General features: G+C 31.8%; 1 protein-coding gene across 1 annotated transcript in view; it reads right to left on the bottom strand.

The window, feature by feature from the left end:
• Positions 1-17888, bottom strand: part of LOC129229328 (Golgi-specific brefeldin A-resistance guanine nucleotide exchange factor 1-like) — an 86409-nt gene that overhangs the window by 24412 nt on the left and 44109 nt on the right. Inside the window, exons 17-25 of the mRNA XM_054863620.1 lie at positions 17285-17367; positions 16245-16308; positions 15493-15765; positions 13041-13217; positions 10523-10783; positions 8576-8691; positions 7608-7767; positions 2443-2680; positions 641-828 (exon numbers count right to left, since the gene is read on the bottom strand). Of these exons, the coding sequence (XP_054719595.1) occupies positions 641-828; positions 2443-2680; positions 7608-7767; positions 8576-8691; positions 10523-10783; positions 13041-13217; positions 15493-15765; positions 16245-16308; positions 17285-17367 (1560 nt within the window). The remainder of the gene's footprint in view (positions 1-640; positions 829-2442; positions 2681-7607; positions 7768-8575; positions 8692-10522; positions 10784-13040; positions 13218-15492; positions 15766-16244; positions 16309-17284; positions 17368-17888) is intronic.

Raw genomic sequence — 17888 nt, 5'->3', positions numbered from 1 at the left:
TGAATTGGAAAAGAAATATTGTCAACCAATTGTGTGCATTACTTTTGAAATGAACCTCGTTGAATGCTTCTACTTCTTTCCAAAGGCAAGAGGACTATGAGAGGACATTGATTTTTACCTAGTCAACCTAGCCACAGCCAGCCTCTGAGCTAGTCAGTCACAGATGAACAAAGATGGCATTATAAGATGTCATTATTATTAGATAGAATTATTATTCTAAAAAAAATAGTAGAACTAAATGTCATCAAAATTTTCCTATGTAATACAAAAAATAAATAAGAAAATAAGAGAGAGAGATCGAGAGAAATAGAAAAGAATAGTGATATTTGTGAACATTGCTTGGGGAGGAAGGATGTACACATTTGCAAGATGTTAATTTTCATTCTTTTTAATTTTTTATGTTGTTTTAATTTCTTGCTTTACGCTTACTATGGTGAACTTGAAAAGTGCCCAAGACTTAAGGACTCCATCATTTTAAAGAAATGGGATAAACTGAAAAACATTCAGAAATATTGCCAGTGAAATTCTGTGCACATGACTTTTGAAATGACGCCAAAACAATGTGCAAAAAAAATCATTCTGCTGAAATCGCACAAGAGGCAGAAATATTTAAGAATTCAGAAATTTCAACCATACTTACAGGAGTCCAATCATTATCAGTACCCACACTGTCATTCAGAAGCAGATTGAGTTGGTGGTTATGAATTTGGGGACTTCCGGGAAGACTATCATAAACTCCACTATCAGACGTATACCCTCGTTCAGTGACAGACCCAGCACTATCAATCGAATGCTTTCCAATACTCAGTTCACTATCAGACTGTGCACCTGGAAGAAACATAGCATAAATTGAAAAAATTTTAGCAAATAAGTTCCTTTTAAGCTTTTAACTAAATTCTACTTTACTATCTACCCTCTACTGCCCAATTATTTCCTGTAGGAAAAGTATTTATATGAAAGGATGTTAAAGAAAAATGTATTTAACACATATTAGGTGGATATTTGTTTAAATTTTTTTTATACTTTCAAAATAGATTTACGATTTTGCGACTGAAATAAGAACTTGTATGAGTACCAACAGCCCAAAATGTAAAGCAGCTGTATTGCCTCACTCAAGTCACACTGGTCAACAAAAGAATAACACTGGTATGTGGAAATATGATGAAATTTTATGTGACCTCAAAGTCACGATGAGCAGCAGAAGATTATTGTGACAACATGGTTGAAACTTTTCACAATTCACAACTTAAAGATTTATTCCTTGCATTGAGTATAAAGTAAGTATCTTGTATGCATCAAATTTTACATTTTTAAGTCTGTGTTCTTAAAAATGTCTGTCATTCTTAAGTCTGTTAAAAAATGTATTTAACCAGTATTTAAACAATAGGAATTGATACTAAAGTTTTTCATTACTTACATTTCTTTGATTTCTAAGAAAAACTTTTAATCTTCTACTAGACTAATTTATCCCAATGTGTTTAGCTGCAAGTATAAATGCTGTGCAAATACCTTTGTTTGCAACAAGAAGGAGAACAACATTTCCCATTCCTTTGCCAGTATTTTTCAACATTAAAATTGTGATATTTTAACGTTATGTAATTATTTTCAATCATGTAATTCAGTTCCTCATCTTATAAAATTATGTTTTGAAAAAACGTTTTCACATAATAAAATTTCCCCATCAATTTTTCATTTTCTATGTTGATGTCATGAATGCCCAATGAAAGCAGTGGTGCACCAACAATTGTTTCCTGGGAGGGGCTACAAGTCTTATGAGGAACTCCAAGACATGAAGTGAAAGGCAAAGTCACTGAAGTTTCAGAACCCCCCCCCCCTCCCCTGAAAAAAAAATGCCTGTGGCTCGGGTGCTTGTTTGTAGAACTTCCTAAAAGCAAAATTGCAAGCTATGTCCAGCTTACTGCTGGAAATATTTTGAAACTGAAGTCTCAAAAACTGTTATTAAGACTAATTTTTGGTTAAGTTATGGAAGAAGGAGTGGGTAAGTGGTTATCCTTCAGAAATGTTCATAGATAAAGTTATCTTTGGTGAAATTAGGAAGTGCGTTGGAGATAAGAGTCTTGGGTTTCTTGGAGAGGTTCAAGTCTTGTCCAGTTTGTAAAATTTTAGTGCAGTGCATATCAATTTTTTTTTTTTTTTTTTTTTTTTTTTTTTGTGCATGTGTGATTTGATTTTTTATTAAAAATAGTCTTTTAATGATATTTTCAAAGATTGATTTCTTTTTGATGAATACAGACTAAGTAGAACATAAGAGAAATTGCTTTTGAAATCAGAAACCAGGACTAAATTATGTGCCATGGTTACCGATTGTATAAATATTACTGAACAATACATTGAAAAGTAAAAATGCATCAATTTTAAATTATTTTCATATTAAATCCCCCCCAAAAAAATCTGTTCAACAAGTTAAGCATTAAAAATTACCTGAATGTGCGACTTTAGCTGGAGATTCAGTAGCTGTTGAGTTAGAAAACTCCCTAGGAGGTTTAGCACCAGCGCCAACTCGTTCAAGAAGGAAAAATATCAACGTCCAATCATGACGACTATGAATATTTGCAGCATTTGTTCTAAGTAATTCATGCAAAGCATATGCAATTTGCTTGGATATTAGATATAATGCTGATGGTTTTAAATACAGTAAAACTTTCAATGATTGCAAAACCTGAAATATAATAATTAAAGTATTTAGAATGTAATTCGTTTCACATATGCTCATAAAAAAATTAACACATAACAAATAACTAATTCAACAAAAGTAAAAACAGCAAGTAAAGAACATGTTTAACCCCAGATTTTCTTTTCAAGAATGGCTCATGACAATCTTAATAATAGAGTAAATTGTGATTTTTCCACAAAATTTTTACTGATTATGATACAATAAGAGCATTTCAAACTTTTATGTGAAAAAATTATACTGAAAGTGAACAAAAATGAATATTAAATCCTCAGTGCAGTTCATGGTTTCCTGGGAACAAATGCCCTGTTGTGTGAAACATGTGATATGAGATTCTAAGATGATTCAAAGCAAAACAAGCTGATGTGTGCATCACATGACTTCCTTTTACTCCAATTAAATGTCATTTTCTCATTATTGGTAGTTTTAATATGATTCAATAGTTTACTCTCTAAATATCACCAACAGTAGCCAAATTAAAACCAGATTTAAAAAAAAAAAAAAATCGCCAAATTTGTTGCCAAGTTGGTGACAAAACTTGGCGACCAAAAGACTATATATCGCCAAGTGTCCGCCAAATTATAACACCACTTGAGTTTATATCAAATTAACAATGATTTCCCCCTAAAAAGGGGCAAAAGACCCCCTTAGAAACACCCGAATGCAACCAAAAAGGAAGGTGCACAACTAGACCCCCACTAGGAGTCTACGTACCAAATTTCAACTTTCTAAGACATTCTGTTCTTGAGTTATGCGACATACATACACACATATGCACATACATACGTACATATAGACGTCACGAGAAAACTTGCTATAATTAACTTGAGGATTGTCAAAATGGATATTATGGGTGTCTGTACATCCCTAGGCACATATCCACGTGTGTTCGGGTTGAAAAAAAAAAAACTCAACCTACATTTGGGAGTGAGCAAAATGGAAATTAAGGCCCATTTTTGGGTGAAAATGTTTTGGCGAATACAATACTTCCTTTTTGGTAAAAGGAAGTAAAAAAAGGCTACATTCCAAAAACTCACAGAAAAAAAACTTTCATTTTTCAAATTCAGTAACAAGTTTAATTTTCATTATAAGCAACAAGAGCATATTATAACACAAAACGAAAAGGAACAAAAATATTATTTTCATTTAATGTAACCTTTCTTAAGCCATTAAACTCATGCCTTATTACTACCAAGCAAGGGGAAGTATTTTGGATTGAGTGGTATCATTACACTATCAGGTCCCTTTTTTTTCATTAAGACCTTTGAAATGTTCGTGATAATTTGTACTTCAGTATACTTATAAGTTTTATAACTGGTAATCAACAACGTTTTGACGCACAAAATTAGCAGATTACTGCATGTTTTCAGGTTTCAAGGAACCTGTTTTTCAATGCAAATAGTAAGCTTTCGGATGAAAAGACATCAGGATGTCTTTTCATCTAAATCAGTAATCTGCTAATTTTGTGCGTCAAAACGTTGTTGGTTACCAGTTACAATTTCGCACAAAGGTACTTATTTATTTCTTAGTTATAAGTTTATTTCATAAGTAAAAATCTATTACGTATTTAAAGTACTAACTTTGTCAGGAAATGACAAGGGACCCTTCTTCCTTCATCTAGAGAAAATTTCATATTGTTTAAACAGGGGTGTCTGTTTTTCTAAGAGATGTCTCCCCCTCCACCCAAAAACAATGAGAGTCCCCATAAAATGAAGAACAAGACCCCCCCCCGTTTGAGTTCTGCATATACATATAGATGCATTGGGTTAGTGGTAATAGAGCAAATACTGGGTGTGGAGAAGAAATAACTCCCACATTTCCCACCAAAGTTTCTTTGGTGCTAATGACGTGGTTTTTTTTCCACTGTTGTGGCTTTGAGTGGTGTATGGTTTACAATTTTAAGTGATGCCAAAGAATAGAATTTACAATGCTGTATGCTGTTTTACTGCCTGTCTGTACTGCGTTCAACCTCATTGTCCACTGGCAAAGTACACTTTCATTTTTCGAGCTGCACCAACAAACAAAATTTCCAGTGTTGCTGCAGCTGCGCCGAAAACAATCCGCTACAAGTCGATGATGTCTCTCAACAGCCAATATGTTAGTGCAGCATTTCTCAACCTTTTTTGACCAGCGAACTAGCAAAAGCTTTTTCAAAATAATTCGCAGACAGTTGCTGTTTTTTTTTTAAATTTTTTTTTAAATTATTATTATTTCATTTCTTCTCTTTTTCTCAGAAAAAAAAACTTGCATTTGTGGACAGTTGAAAAACGTGCATTTTGTTCATAGACAGGTGAATTTTTCTTTCCTTCTTTTTTTTTCTTTATCTTTTTCCTTTACTAATAATAAAGCTGAAAGACTCTCTGTCTGTCAGGATCTCTGTTACGCGCATAGCGCCTAGACCGTTCGACCGATTTTCTTGAAATTTGGCACGAAGTTAGTTTGTAGCATGGGGGTGTGCACCTTGAAGAGATTTTTCGAAAACTCGATGTGGTTTGTTTTCTATTCCAGTTTTAAGAACAAAATTATCATAAGATGGATGAGTTAATTACGAAATTATCATAACGTGGAATGGTAACATGGGCACAAGCCAATTGGCGAGAAAATTCACCATACGTTATTTGTAAATATACAGGCGAACCAAAAGGCCTTTTAATTTTCTATTACAGGCAAAGCCGTGCGGGTACCACTAGTATAAAATATAATAATAGCAATAAAAGAATTAATAAATATATAAATAAACTTTGTGGTGTTTAAGAACTGTTACAAAAAATATTAAAATATTTAAATGTTAAGAATAAGATGAGTAATTATTGTAATAATTATACAGAAGTAGTAAACATTGTTGAAAAGTTATTGAAAAATGCAAAAATTAATCAGAGTTGAATAGGTTTTTGCTACTACTTTGTTATTTACATTTGAAATATGGGAATCATTTCTGCTGCACCCTGAAGTTTTCAAATATGCTTCAAATTGTTGAATCGCCTTTTTTGATAAGTATTATTTTGCTACAAAAAATCATTTATGTGACTTTCACAATATATTGCAAAAAGCTTCAATAAATAAAACCTATAAATTTGATTCTATCAGTTTGAATCATTTGAAATTCTATAGATACATTGACATATACTGATTTTTTTCTTCAAAACAATGCAAGTACACTCATGTCCATAAATGAAGGATAATTCAAAATCACACAGAAATTGAACTCTAAAATAAAATTTCCACCTGTAGAATTATCACACACATCTTGAAGAAGAATATGCAAATTGCAGGAAACCGCCAGATGTCGCGGGTAGTACATCACAATGACGAGAATGTAAAAGAGGGGCATATAAGGAATGATGGCAAACAAGTATGTTCACAATGGCTTTAAAAGCTTTTCAGTGCAATAACTGCATAGTTGTGGTACAAAAGAAGCATTTGGATGATTTTTTACGTGGTAGAATTATTGGACGACTGGAATATGGATGTACCCAGCTCAAAGTATCCGAGAAACTTGGAATCCCCCAGAGTGTTATCTCCTGGCTTTGGTGACAATTCCAAGACGATGGTAATGTGAGCAGACGTTACAGCACAGGTGCCCCCGAATTATAACGCCGAATGAGGACCGGTATTTGGCAGTTACTGCCAAAAGAAACAGACAGAGCACAGCATCAGCCCCGTCTTGTCAGTTGTCTTCAGCTACTGGTATGACAGTTTCAAGGCAGACTGTGTACAGACAGTTAGGGCACATTGGTTTATATGCTCGTAGGCCTGTCAGATGTGTTCCACTTACCCCAACTCCCTGTCGCTTTCAATTAGCCAGGAGAAGAGAACATGCATTGTGAACACCCCAACAGTGGTCTTGTGTGATGTTTTCTGACGAGTCCAGGTTTAGTTTGCAGTCTGACTCTCGCCGGGCTTTCATATGGAGAGCGCCAGGTACCCGTTACCACCAAGAGAACACCATTGAATGACACCATTACGGTGGTGCAGGATGGCTCGTTTGGGGAGGAATTATTCTTGGTTCCAGAACTAACCTGTATATTCAGAGTGTAACAATGACAGGCCACATCTATTGGGATGTCATTCTGGAACAACATGCACATATATTTCGGGGCTCCATGGGTGCTGAATTTCTGTTTATGGATGACAACGCCCGTCTTCACCATGCAAACATTGTAGACGAATGTGTTCAATCAGAGGATATCATCCGTATGGATTGCCCAGCATACTCACCAGAATTGAATCCAATAGAGCATGTGTGGGACATGCTTGGCCGACGAATTGCAACCCGTCAACCCCCTCCCACATGTCTACGGGAAGTTTGGAGAGCAATTCTTGATGAGTGGTGTGATATTTCCCAAGATCACATTGATAATTTGATACTCAGCATGCCTAGGCGTTGTACAGCCTGTATTGCATTGTCTGGGAGACATACTCCATGTTAACCATCATCCCAAATGTTATACTGTTTTTTTGTAAATAGGTTCTTTATCAAAATTTGCTCCAGGGAGTAAAATTCGCAATTTTTATTAATTATGTCAAACATACAGCATCTTTTTTGCTCTTTACATTTTGTTTAATAAATAGACTTTACAAATAAGTCAAATTGTTTGGCTTCTGCCTCTTTCTTTGCCTGCACTTCATTATCCTTACTTTATGGACATGAGTGTATAATGCTTTTGACCTTTTTGCAACTCATGAAATTTATTCAAAATTATATACTTCTGATTTTTTCATTTTTACATCCAAATTTTTCATTCAAATTACTTATCAACTTCTTTAAAACTTTATCAACAATCTAAAACAAAATAACAATGAAAAAACCGTATGACAATCAAATTATTTTTTAAATGCAACCTAATTTTGAATGCAAATAAATTAATACTATAAAAGAAAATGATTATTAAAGTTTACTGCATGTAAAACAAACCTGGGGTATCATTTCTTCTTTACGAATCAAACGTATGGCTATTCTTAAAATGCCAACAACCGAGCGTTCAAGCAGAAAGTTGTGGTCGCTTGCAGCTGAAGCCATCACAAGGTTCAATAAATGGTCTCTGATTATTGTCCAGATGCTCATCACCCTATCTCTAAATATTAAGATTTAAAAATGTGATGAAAATGATTATCAAAATATATACATGCTAGCTTTTTTTGTTTCAGCACCACAAATGAAATAAAGCTAGAAAAATAGAACATTTGGTAATGAAACCAAATAGGGAATGCACCTATTTTAGGGTAGTTGTCATGGTTAACAGATGTTGGTTAAACTTACACAGGTTGGTTTGGATTACTTATGACTGCTTTTATTTAAAAAAGCAGCTACACATTATCTTTTAAAAGGTGCTTTGAAATCAATTTACTTTAATTTTTCACTGATTTTACATAAACAAACTAAATGTTTTGAAGAAGGAAACTGCCTAACCCCCTAACCATGGCATAGGCTATAACAACACATTTGAGAAAAGAAAATGAGGAGCTGTTATTATTTTGTCAAATCTAACAGGGACAAGCTAATGAATTAAAATGATAAACTAAAAATTCAAAATCAAATTAATTCACAAACTTATTCTTGTTATTATTTTAGTTTCCTTCCTTCGTGTGTTACTGTTTTGTTTATTTGTTGTTAAATTATGTAGTACAGTAGACACCTGTTAATTGAATCAGTGATTACTTGAATCAACTGATTTAATGAATCAAATCGTCAAAAACAGATCAAAATCTAGCTTTATTGAATTAGCCGCTTTTGGAGCGGAACTTTCAGAGCAACCATGATTCATATAGGCCGCGGTCACTGTATTTCCATTTAGCAAGTTTAGATTTAGCTTCTAATAAGAGCTGCCGTACACAAAATAAAGAACAGTAAAAAACTGAAAGAAAAAGAAAGATCTAACATACCTGTTCAAAAGAACTATTTTTATTAGAAGTTCTAATAAGAATACTGTTGAATCTTCTTCATAGGAACTCCCAATTGAAACAGGAGATTCTGGTGCATGGCATACAAATATCAAAGTCTGAAAAATAGGGTATGTTGACAATAGCCATACTTGAGGAATGTTTTGAATACACACATTGAACAAAATTTTTAACAAACACTACTAGTACTAGTACATACATTTATAATATAGTAACTAATGCTCAGATTACATGCACAAAAAATCATGAAAATATTCATACTTACATGTAAAAAAATACTGGAACTACACACTAAAATCTAAAAATATGCACTAATATTTTTTCCTTACGTCAAAATAATTGTCAAATATGAATAAAAAATAGCTTATCTATTGTTTCTTTTTTTTTTCACTAAGGCAACAAATATGTATTAAAGTGAAATACACCGCCAGCTCAGTCATTTCCAGCCGAGGACTGCAGTTTCGTGCTTATTAGCACTCATCAGCCCCGCATAGGAAAGTGACTAGGTCTGCTAATTCTATATTAGCTACCAGTTTGTTTTGCACTCTTGGCTTCCTTAAGAGATTTTCCATCTCCATCTCAGTCACTTTCCTATGCCGGGCTGATGAGTGCTAATAAGCATGAAACTGCAGTCCTCGGCTGGAAATGACTGAGCTGGCGGTGTATTTCACATATTTCTGCTTTACCCTGGCTAATGGGCGGTAATTTACTGAATATGTATTAAAGTACTTATTTATACAGAAAATACTATGCACATTATCTTTATTGCAATAAGTTACATTTTTTGAAAGATTTTCTTTTTTTAGAAATTGTCTTTTTTCATTAACATCATTTATATAGTTTAAAATATCCTTTTAACTTCTTAAAAAATATCCTTTAAGTATAAAAAAAATCTTAAAGCAAAGTAAAAACCTCAGTAACATGTAGAAACACAGTAGCCTTTTTTATGTTTTTATATGTGCTAACATCAAAAGAGGGACAAACGTGCAATTACATATGCACATATGCATTTGCATATATCTCAGACTCTAATAATAACAAATTTCAGGATGACCTGTTTCTGTTTCAGAGAAACTAATCCTGGAAAAACAGATACCCCGAATTGTGTATCTGTTTTTCCAGATTATTTCAGTCTGAAATTAACCACTGTTTTGAACTTGGTTGTAGAAACTATGAACATTACCAACACATTGAAACAGCTGTTTGTAATGTTTGTTGGTTAATTTGTGCCAAAATTTCATTGTTTCTTTTGGTAACATTCATTACTTTGCTAAGATGCATGCTATTTCAACGTATCTATCAATTAGACACATAAGAAAATTCTTAAGTTTCAAAAATACATCAAGGATTTTAGTTATATACTACTGCATAGTTTCATTAGTTGATAGAATTACAGTATTAACTCATTGAACTGAACTAATAGAGGATGTATTAGTCCGAAATTGATGAAAATATGAATTAAACAAAACAACCTACCAATTGAGCCAAGGTATATAAACTTTAAGAGTATTTTTTAAAAGTAGTTTAACTTACTTTTTTAACACGTTACTATCTGCGTAAAAAGAAAAATAAATAGTAATACTTTCCTTTTTGTTACATTCTGTTAAAAATAGAATTAATACCACATGTGGATTTAAAAAAAAAAATCAATGAATATAATACACCTTAAATTTAGTGAAATAAAATAAAACAATTTTAATGAATTTATATAAAGATTTGGAAAAAATACAAGACACTGGATGAAAACTTTTTTGATGGGGGAATAAATATTATTGGGATAAAATATTACTGTGGCCTTCTCTCTCCCAAAAAAATATGTTCCCATCCCTACATAAATCTTAAAGGGCAGTGTTTACTCTCACTTGAAGATTTGAAGTTTAATTTCCTGAACTTGTGTAACAAATATATGATGAAATATTGAACACTCACTTTTACTAGCTCTTGAAGTGAATCAACTCTCAAAAATTTACTTTCTGTAAACAACTGTTCACAATGGCACTCATTTATACATTTTGAGGATATTTGTTTGGCAGCTTCGTCTTCCTGTGTAGGCTGTTTTTGAGGAGATTCAGAATTTAATGTGATGTATGAGTAGAAGGAACTAAACAGTCCAGATTCAACCCTTGGAATAGTAGGAATAGTTTCTCGTATTAGAGATACTACACCTTTTGGATTGACAAAATCTTCAGCCTGAAAATAAAGAAAAAAAATACAGTAACAAAAAGAGTACTAAATATATTTCTCGTGAAATTTTATAGGCAGTGTGTACAAAATATATCAGCTAAGAATGCAGTAGATTATTCTAAAACAAAGGTTTGAGAAAAAGATTTCACAAAAAGCTAATTTTTACCAAAAAATAAGAGAAAAAGAGTGAAGAAGAAAAAACCTTGTGTGCAGTAATAAATGTTAACCTTAGTTTAACACTTGGAAAAATATACATTATCTGAAATTAAACATTATAAAAATAATAAGTATAAAAAATTAAGAAAAGAAAATTGTTCAGTATGTGTTGTGTCCTTTGCATCCCTATGAACAACAGTTCCATTGAATGATCGTAGAAGAGAAAGGACTGTGAATGCGACAATGCTGAGTTTGGGACATAATACCAGACAAGGTTCAAAATGGTAGCATTCTTTCTCTTCAACCACAAATAAAACAAATGTTGTGTAGCGAGAGAGCGAGCTGATGATATTGACGTTCTTTAATTACAAAAGAGTTGACAGCACAAAATGTGGTTGAAGCAGTACGTATTATAAACTGACAATATGCTCAAATCTTACAGATATTGTGCAGTGATATGCAGCACAAAAGTCCTATTATTAAAGCTGAATGGATTCAAGCTACTTCATGATAATGCTTGCCTTCTATAATGCATGATAATAATAATGCCCTCATATGTTCTCAAGTGGTTAATTTCTAGAATGGTACCTATGTTTAGACTATTCTTCAACCTGCACAAAACTTACACTTCATACCGGAAATTACAGGCCAGGGCCAGAAATTAAAAAGCTTTCGTGAAGCAGACATTAAATAGAAAATACTTGATGCCTTCATGTGGCAAAGAGAGTTTTGATGGTGTCATGCTCGATTTTACAAACAGCGACTGGATGGGAAAAAAGATTCAAACGCAAAGGTGTTTATTTCATAATACAGTAAATCATATTAATATATTCAGTATTAATTTTTGTGTCATTACTTTTAAGCCAGCTTCTGTCGTTTATACTGATCTTAGAGAGAAGCAAAAACACTTTCAGCAAATAAAAATTTTAAATAGTGTTTTTTTTTTTCAAATAAACAAATAATTTTTCATGTGCTGTGGCTACTTGCTGCATGAAAAAGTTTGCAGATGTACAAGCATTAACAAAAAATAAAGCTTATTATCAGTAACTGCAAAAGCATTTCAAAGCAGTTCTACAGGCATGAGAATATTAGGACAAAAATTACTCCATAAATTTTTAAATGAGTGTTCAATCAGGGCAATTGAAAAATTTTTGATTAAATGTTGAAGGAGGTTAGTGGGGAAGAATATGAAAGCATTTGCATTACCAGTCCAGATATGTGTCTAGAGGTAGTTAGAGTGTACTGTGTAGGACTAGAATTAAACAGGGAGTGACATTTTCAACACCCTTACAAGTGTATTTTCTGTATTGAAAATCAAAAATACGTAAAAATATTTAGTCACACATATTTTCTAACTTCTTACTATAAATAAAAATTTAGAATTGTGTGAAGGAGGGGTAGGGGGAGGGAAGACAAGAAAAGAGAGAGCAATTGGGATTTAAAAAATAGTTCAAAATAACAAGCATTCTCAAAGTTAAATTTCACAATAGTACACATCTCTTTCTTCATTGCCATTTTCCGTTTTATGTTTTATTCATTGAAAGTTAGTTTTTTTTATGGAATTAATCACTATTATGATTCTTACTGTATTCCTATATTTCACTAATCTATAAAATGTCAATAAGCATTTTTACAGCTAGTAAAAAAATAAAAAAAACTCCAGCTATATTTATGTATGCAAGATATGGCTGGTTTTTATGTTACGCTATTCCATCTGTTATGATTGGAAGCTTACATTACAGCACTGTTTGCTGTGTAAAATTAGAATAGCAAAAAACTTCCTCCTTTTTTTCAACTGTCCTACACAGAACCTCCTACACATTATGGTGAACTTAGACAAGCATTAAGCTGTGATTGCTTTCATATTCATTCCTCCTAATCTGCATCAAAATTTGGTCAAACATTTTTTGACATCCCTGTATATACATCGAAAATTGGTCAAAAACTACAGCAAAAAAGAGTTAAAGTTGACTATACACTATTACTTTACATAAAAAACACAATGCTCACATTGAAGAAAGCCAAAAACCAAAGCTAGTAAAAATACATCATTGATGAACTTATGATTCAAGTTAAAGGAATAGAGGAAAAAATGAAAAATGATTACTTCAGTTAATTCCTTTGGCAGCAATGATGCTTTGTAAAGTTGAAGGACACAATCTAAAATATTTTTCCAGCCTTCTCTCAAAATATCTCCATGATGATGAGCCAACCGAAACATTGCTTTTGTAGCCATTTGAGCCTTTGTGTTACTTCCAAAAGATAGCGGCAAAGTTTTAGGTGTCTAACAAATCAATGAAACAATGGTTTTCAATGGGCAAATAAGTTGACACTATGCATAACTAAATTGAAAAACAGTGAAGCAATGTTTATACGTCTTTGAAAGGACTATATGAAAAGAGCGTATAAGTGAAAAAACATATAATATGTAAAAGTTAATGCGTATTAGACTCTGCAGGGACCAATTCGAAAAACGTGTAATCAATAAAAACGTATAAAAGAGAAACATATAAACGGTGCTCCACTGTAAGTGATTAAAATACTTGTTAAAAATTAAGTTAAATAACAAAATCTTGCTCTTTTTTTTTTGAAATAAAATGCTGACATATGTTATAACTACAACTAGCTGTGTGCCCGGCGTTGCATGGGCTACCTAAAAAATGAAAGAGATGTCAAGTTGAGTTTTAGTATTACTCTAACATCAGTTTCTAATGCGTTAAGGAATAAATAAATGCGCGTAATGCAAGGTTTACAAAACACCAGTAGAGCATATTTTTGGAAAAATCTCATTAATGTTAATCATAGTTATCAATGATACAAGTTATGAGTATTTTCAATTAGCACAAAAGATGAAAATATATGCATTATCAACTATAATCTGTGCTTACGTTAAACTGAATTACATCTCTGATGGACGCGAACAGATTTTAATAGTATGGAGATGGTAAAATATTTTGAACTTTACATTTAAAGGTTTCGAACATGATATACACTTGAAAGACATTGAATAGAAGTTTTTGAGAATTACTTAAAACTGTAATGTAGGCAATATTCTAATCTGACCACTATGTTAATACTTTGATTTTGTTATAAACACTCTTTTTTATAAATTTATCAAAACCTCAGTTTCTTGAATTTTTATTCCTTTCTGTGAAACTCAAGATAGAAAGGTTTGATTGTTAAAATTATAAAATGAAACTGTACAATTAACTGTAATTACACAATTTATTAAATTTAGTTATTACAATAATGTTATGCATGCCCGTATGGGAAAAATTATTTCAATGGTTAACCTTCACAAAATACAAACATTTTAACAACTTCCTCCATTGAAATAATTTAAAGGCTAGAATATCAAAAATTCAAACACAATAAAAAAAACTGCAATTCATGACAAGTAAGTAAAAGCTTTGAGTGCGCTTCATGACTTGAAAGTATTGATGAAGAGTGGAGTAGTATGTTCTCCATTCCTCATCAATACCTTCTCTCATTTTCTAAGAGACTGTCCATAAATGTCACACTTTTTTTTTTTGAAACAACCCCCTTTTTTGTAATAAAGTGTCAAACTTCATCTTGCCTCCTCCCCTCTCTTTGTCACACATCATGCTATATTACATGATATATTACAGTCGCACTTGCTTATAACAAGAGCTAAGGGACTACATTAATTGCTCGTTTTAACCGAGTGCTGGTAAAAAATGAGTTTGTGCCAAAAATCATAAAAACTCATACCTAATTACTTTGTATTTTTTCATTTAATGAACAGTAGTAAAGAAGTTGGTTACTTTGCTCCACCGTCTTATCACCTCTTGAGTTACTTTATTCGAGAAATACTTGTTGCCCAAAAAACATTGTCATTGCCCCCCCCCCCCCTTGGAAAAAAGAGAAATTCTCCTGCATATAAATTCATTACGTATTATGTTGAGGGCTGTCCCACTTTAAATTCCTCATACTTGTCGTTATCGTCATCGCTTTCATTATTTTCTTTCACTTCATTAGCTTGAAATTAAGCTACAATATCCTCGGTATAGTTCGAAGTATACCTCGGAACTGATAACAGCGGAGTTAACATGCATATAATTTTCAAATGCTTCCCTACTCCTCAAACAAAGGGCCGACACCACTTGTTCTCAGGATTTATGACTCATCACTAACTTTTTGCTTATTGCAGAATGTTAAAGGGACTTTTCCAAGAAAATATGAGCTGAGTTGGAAGTCTATAGAAAACTTTTTAATCTCAAAATATTGCTCGCTTTGAGCGAGGTTTGCGCGTTAAAAACGAGTTATGCTCCATTGATTTAACATAGTACCAACCAAACCTTTCTGATGTTTTCACTAAATACCAGTTATAATTAAATCAGGGCTTGTTATAAGAGAGTTTGACTATACTATTAAAAATGCTTTTATTTCAGCTGAAATGGGCTATGTGAAATTTTTTGTGATAGTAAAAAAAAGGCTTAGCACAAAATAAGTTGCAATAAAAAAACTTTACACGCATCGATACACATGTATATATGAAAGAGAGAAAAGGTCTTGGAGGTAGGGAAAAAAAAGATTACCTCAGAGCTGTTTGTAAGTGTACTGAACTTGCACAAGGAAATTATTAAGTTGTCAAAAACATCACTCATTCCATAATGAGCAGCAATCATGGCACATTTTTTAAATCCGGAGATAGTTTTTTCAATTATAACTGTATCAGAACTTTTGTCAAAAATGAAAGATAAAGCAGCAACTGTTGGTCCCCAAACCAATGAAAAGAGGTCATGATCAAATAGACCATTAGGTGTATGGATGAATTTTCCTTCCTTAGTATTCCCTCGACGAAGCAATACCTAAATTTAAAAAAAAAAAAAGAAAAAAAAGGATGAAATTTTGACAATGTGTTAGTTGTAGAATTGCAAACAAATATAGAGAGATAAAAAAAAAGACAATATTAATGCAAACATTAAAAAGAAAGATGAATACAGAAAGGGATGAAAGTAGACTCATCAGCCATGGAAGTTTTGAACAATGGCCAAAACCCCAAAAAAATTAAATTTACAAGATAAGGGATGTTTAAGTACAAATGGATACTATACAGTCGTTAAACACAAAAACACTAAATGCTACACTGTAAGTTATAAATGGGGTCTTAAATGTAAAAGCAGAGATTTTGAATCAATTATTTGAAGCCAAACGATTGTGAATACCAACATTCACAGACCATACACATTGGCAAACCAATGAAGCCACTGGTAAAACAACATTCTCCAATTTCCGTAACACATCATACATACACACATATATACACATAAATAAATTTTTAAATTACCTTCCATAAATAATTTTCTCTCACAACTCCTGTTTGTTCAGCAGGCATAACAATTTCTTCACCTCTAAAAGAATTGCAAAAGTTTAACACATAAGAATATCATTTTTCTAGTTTTTTTTTTTAAACAAAAATTGAATCTTAGTTAAGTACTACAGGGGAGGATGGGTGGGGGATCTTTCAATATATTTATCCCTTCTTTTAAGAGGAATGTTTAAAAAACAATTATAATTTAACCATACCTCAAATAAAATACCAATTAGAGTAAAATTACTTCAACCAGTAACTATAAGTTACTTGCATATCAACAATAATATAAAAATATAACATATCCCTGTTTAACCAGTAAAACCTCTATTTTCATACCAGTAACTCCCAGATGCATACTTTCAATTGCAAAAATGGTGAAAATGAAGTGCAGAGTTAGGATATTGAAAGCTTGAAGCAAAAAAGCAAATTACTCTTGCAGTCAATAATGTTTTTCGGGGAGAAATACAGCAGCTAACAAGTCTTTGAAAGTGTATGTGTGCACACAATGTGTTTTTTCAAATTGTGCAAACTTATGTAGGGTGTTTTTTATGTATCATAGTATAACATTTGAATTTATTTTTCAATAGCAATGAAATATATATATATATATATATATATATATATATATATATATATATATATATATATATATATATATATATATATATATATATATATATATATATATATATTTATATTTGTTTTTTACTTTGACAACCTGTCATTCTTCTTATAGGGAGATTCATGCAGAATACATAAATGAATTTTAGATTTAAGCAAATGCATTATTCAATCAATACCACTTAATTTTTCCATAAATTAAGAAGTCTCTTAAATATTTAAATAAATTTTCAAGCATACTAATTTAAATATTTTCAAAATTTAAAACAAAAGAACTAAGTCATACTTAATCTTGAATAAAGGATTATATTACAGAAAAATATAATCCTACAGTTATTAAACACATCACGTTGTAGCAATACAATGGATCAAAACCAGATTTTCATACTTACTTTATTGATACATATATTTCTTCTAATAAATTTTCATCAAAGTCATTTCCTCCATTCACACCTTTTAAATTTTTTTTGAAGTCCTAGACAAATTAAAGCAAGTAGTCAATTTTCTTAAAAATGAAAAAGTCAAATAAAATTTTCTGAATATTTATTTTTATATTTGTAAACTAACATATAAGGACAGAAATTTCCAAACTTTTTATACCTGCACCTACCTTTTCCATAACGAAATTGTTTTGACTCCCTTTAATCTTCAGAGAAACATTTCAATTTTAAAAATGTCATCCTGAACTTTTTAATGGGTTAGAAAAACAATATCATATTTTTTATAAAATAATTTTTATGCACTAAAGCATATCTATTTCTTATCATAATTTAATCTGAGCATTGATATTCTTATTACATTTAACATGTCGCACAAAATTTCTGAACAGCAGTGTTCTTGAAAAGAAATTGTTCTTAGTGTGAATACGCAAACTCTAAAAATGTCTTTGGAATGGCATGTTGCTGATTCTCATTTTATGACACAGATTTGAATTTTTTCCTTTTTTGGCATGTGTATTTTAAATAACAGGTTGGTAATAACTCCAAGTCTCCCTTA

This window comes from Uloborus diversus, chromosome 9 (genome assembly GCF_026930045.1).
Source record: "Uloborus diversus isolate 005 chromosome 9, Udiv.v.3.1, whole genome shotgun sequence".
In the NCBI taxonomy this organism is placed as follows: Eukaryota; Metazoa; Arthropoda; class Arachnida; order Araneae; family Uloboridae; genus Uloborus; species Uloborus diversus.
The sequence above is the reverse complement of the archived record's forward strand: the minus strand, read 5'-3'. Positions and strand labels throughout refer to the sequence as shown.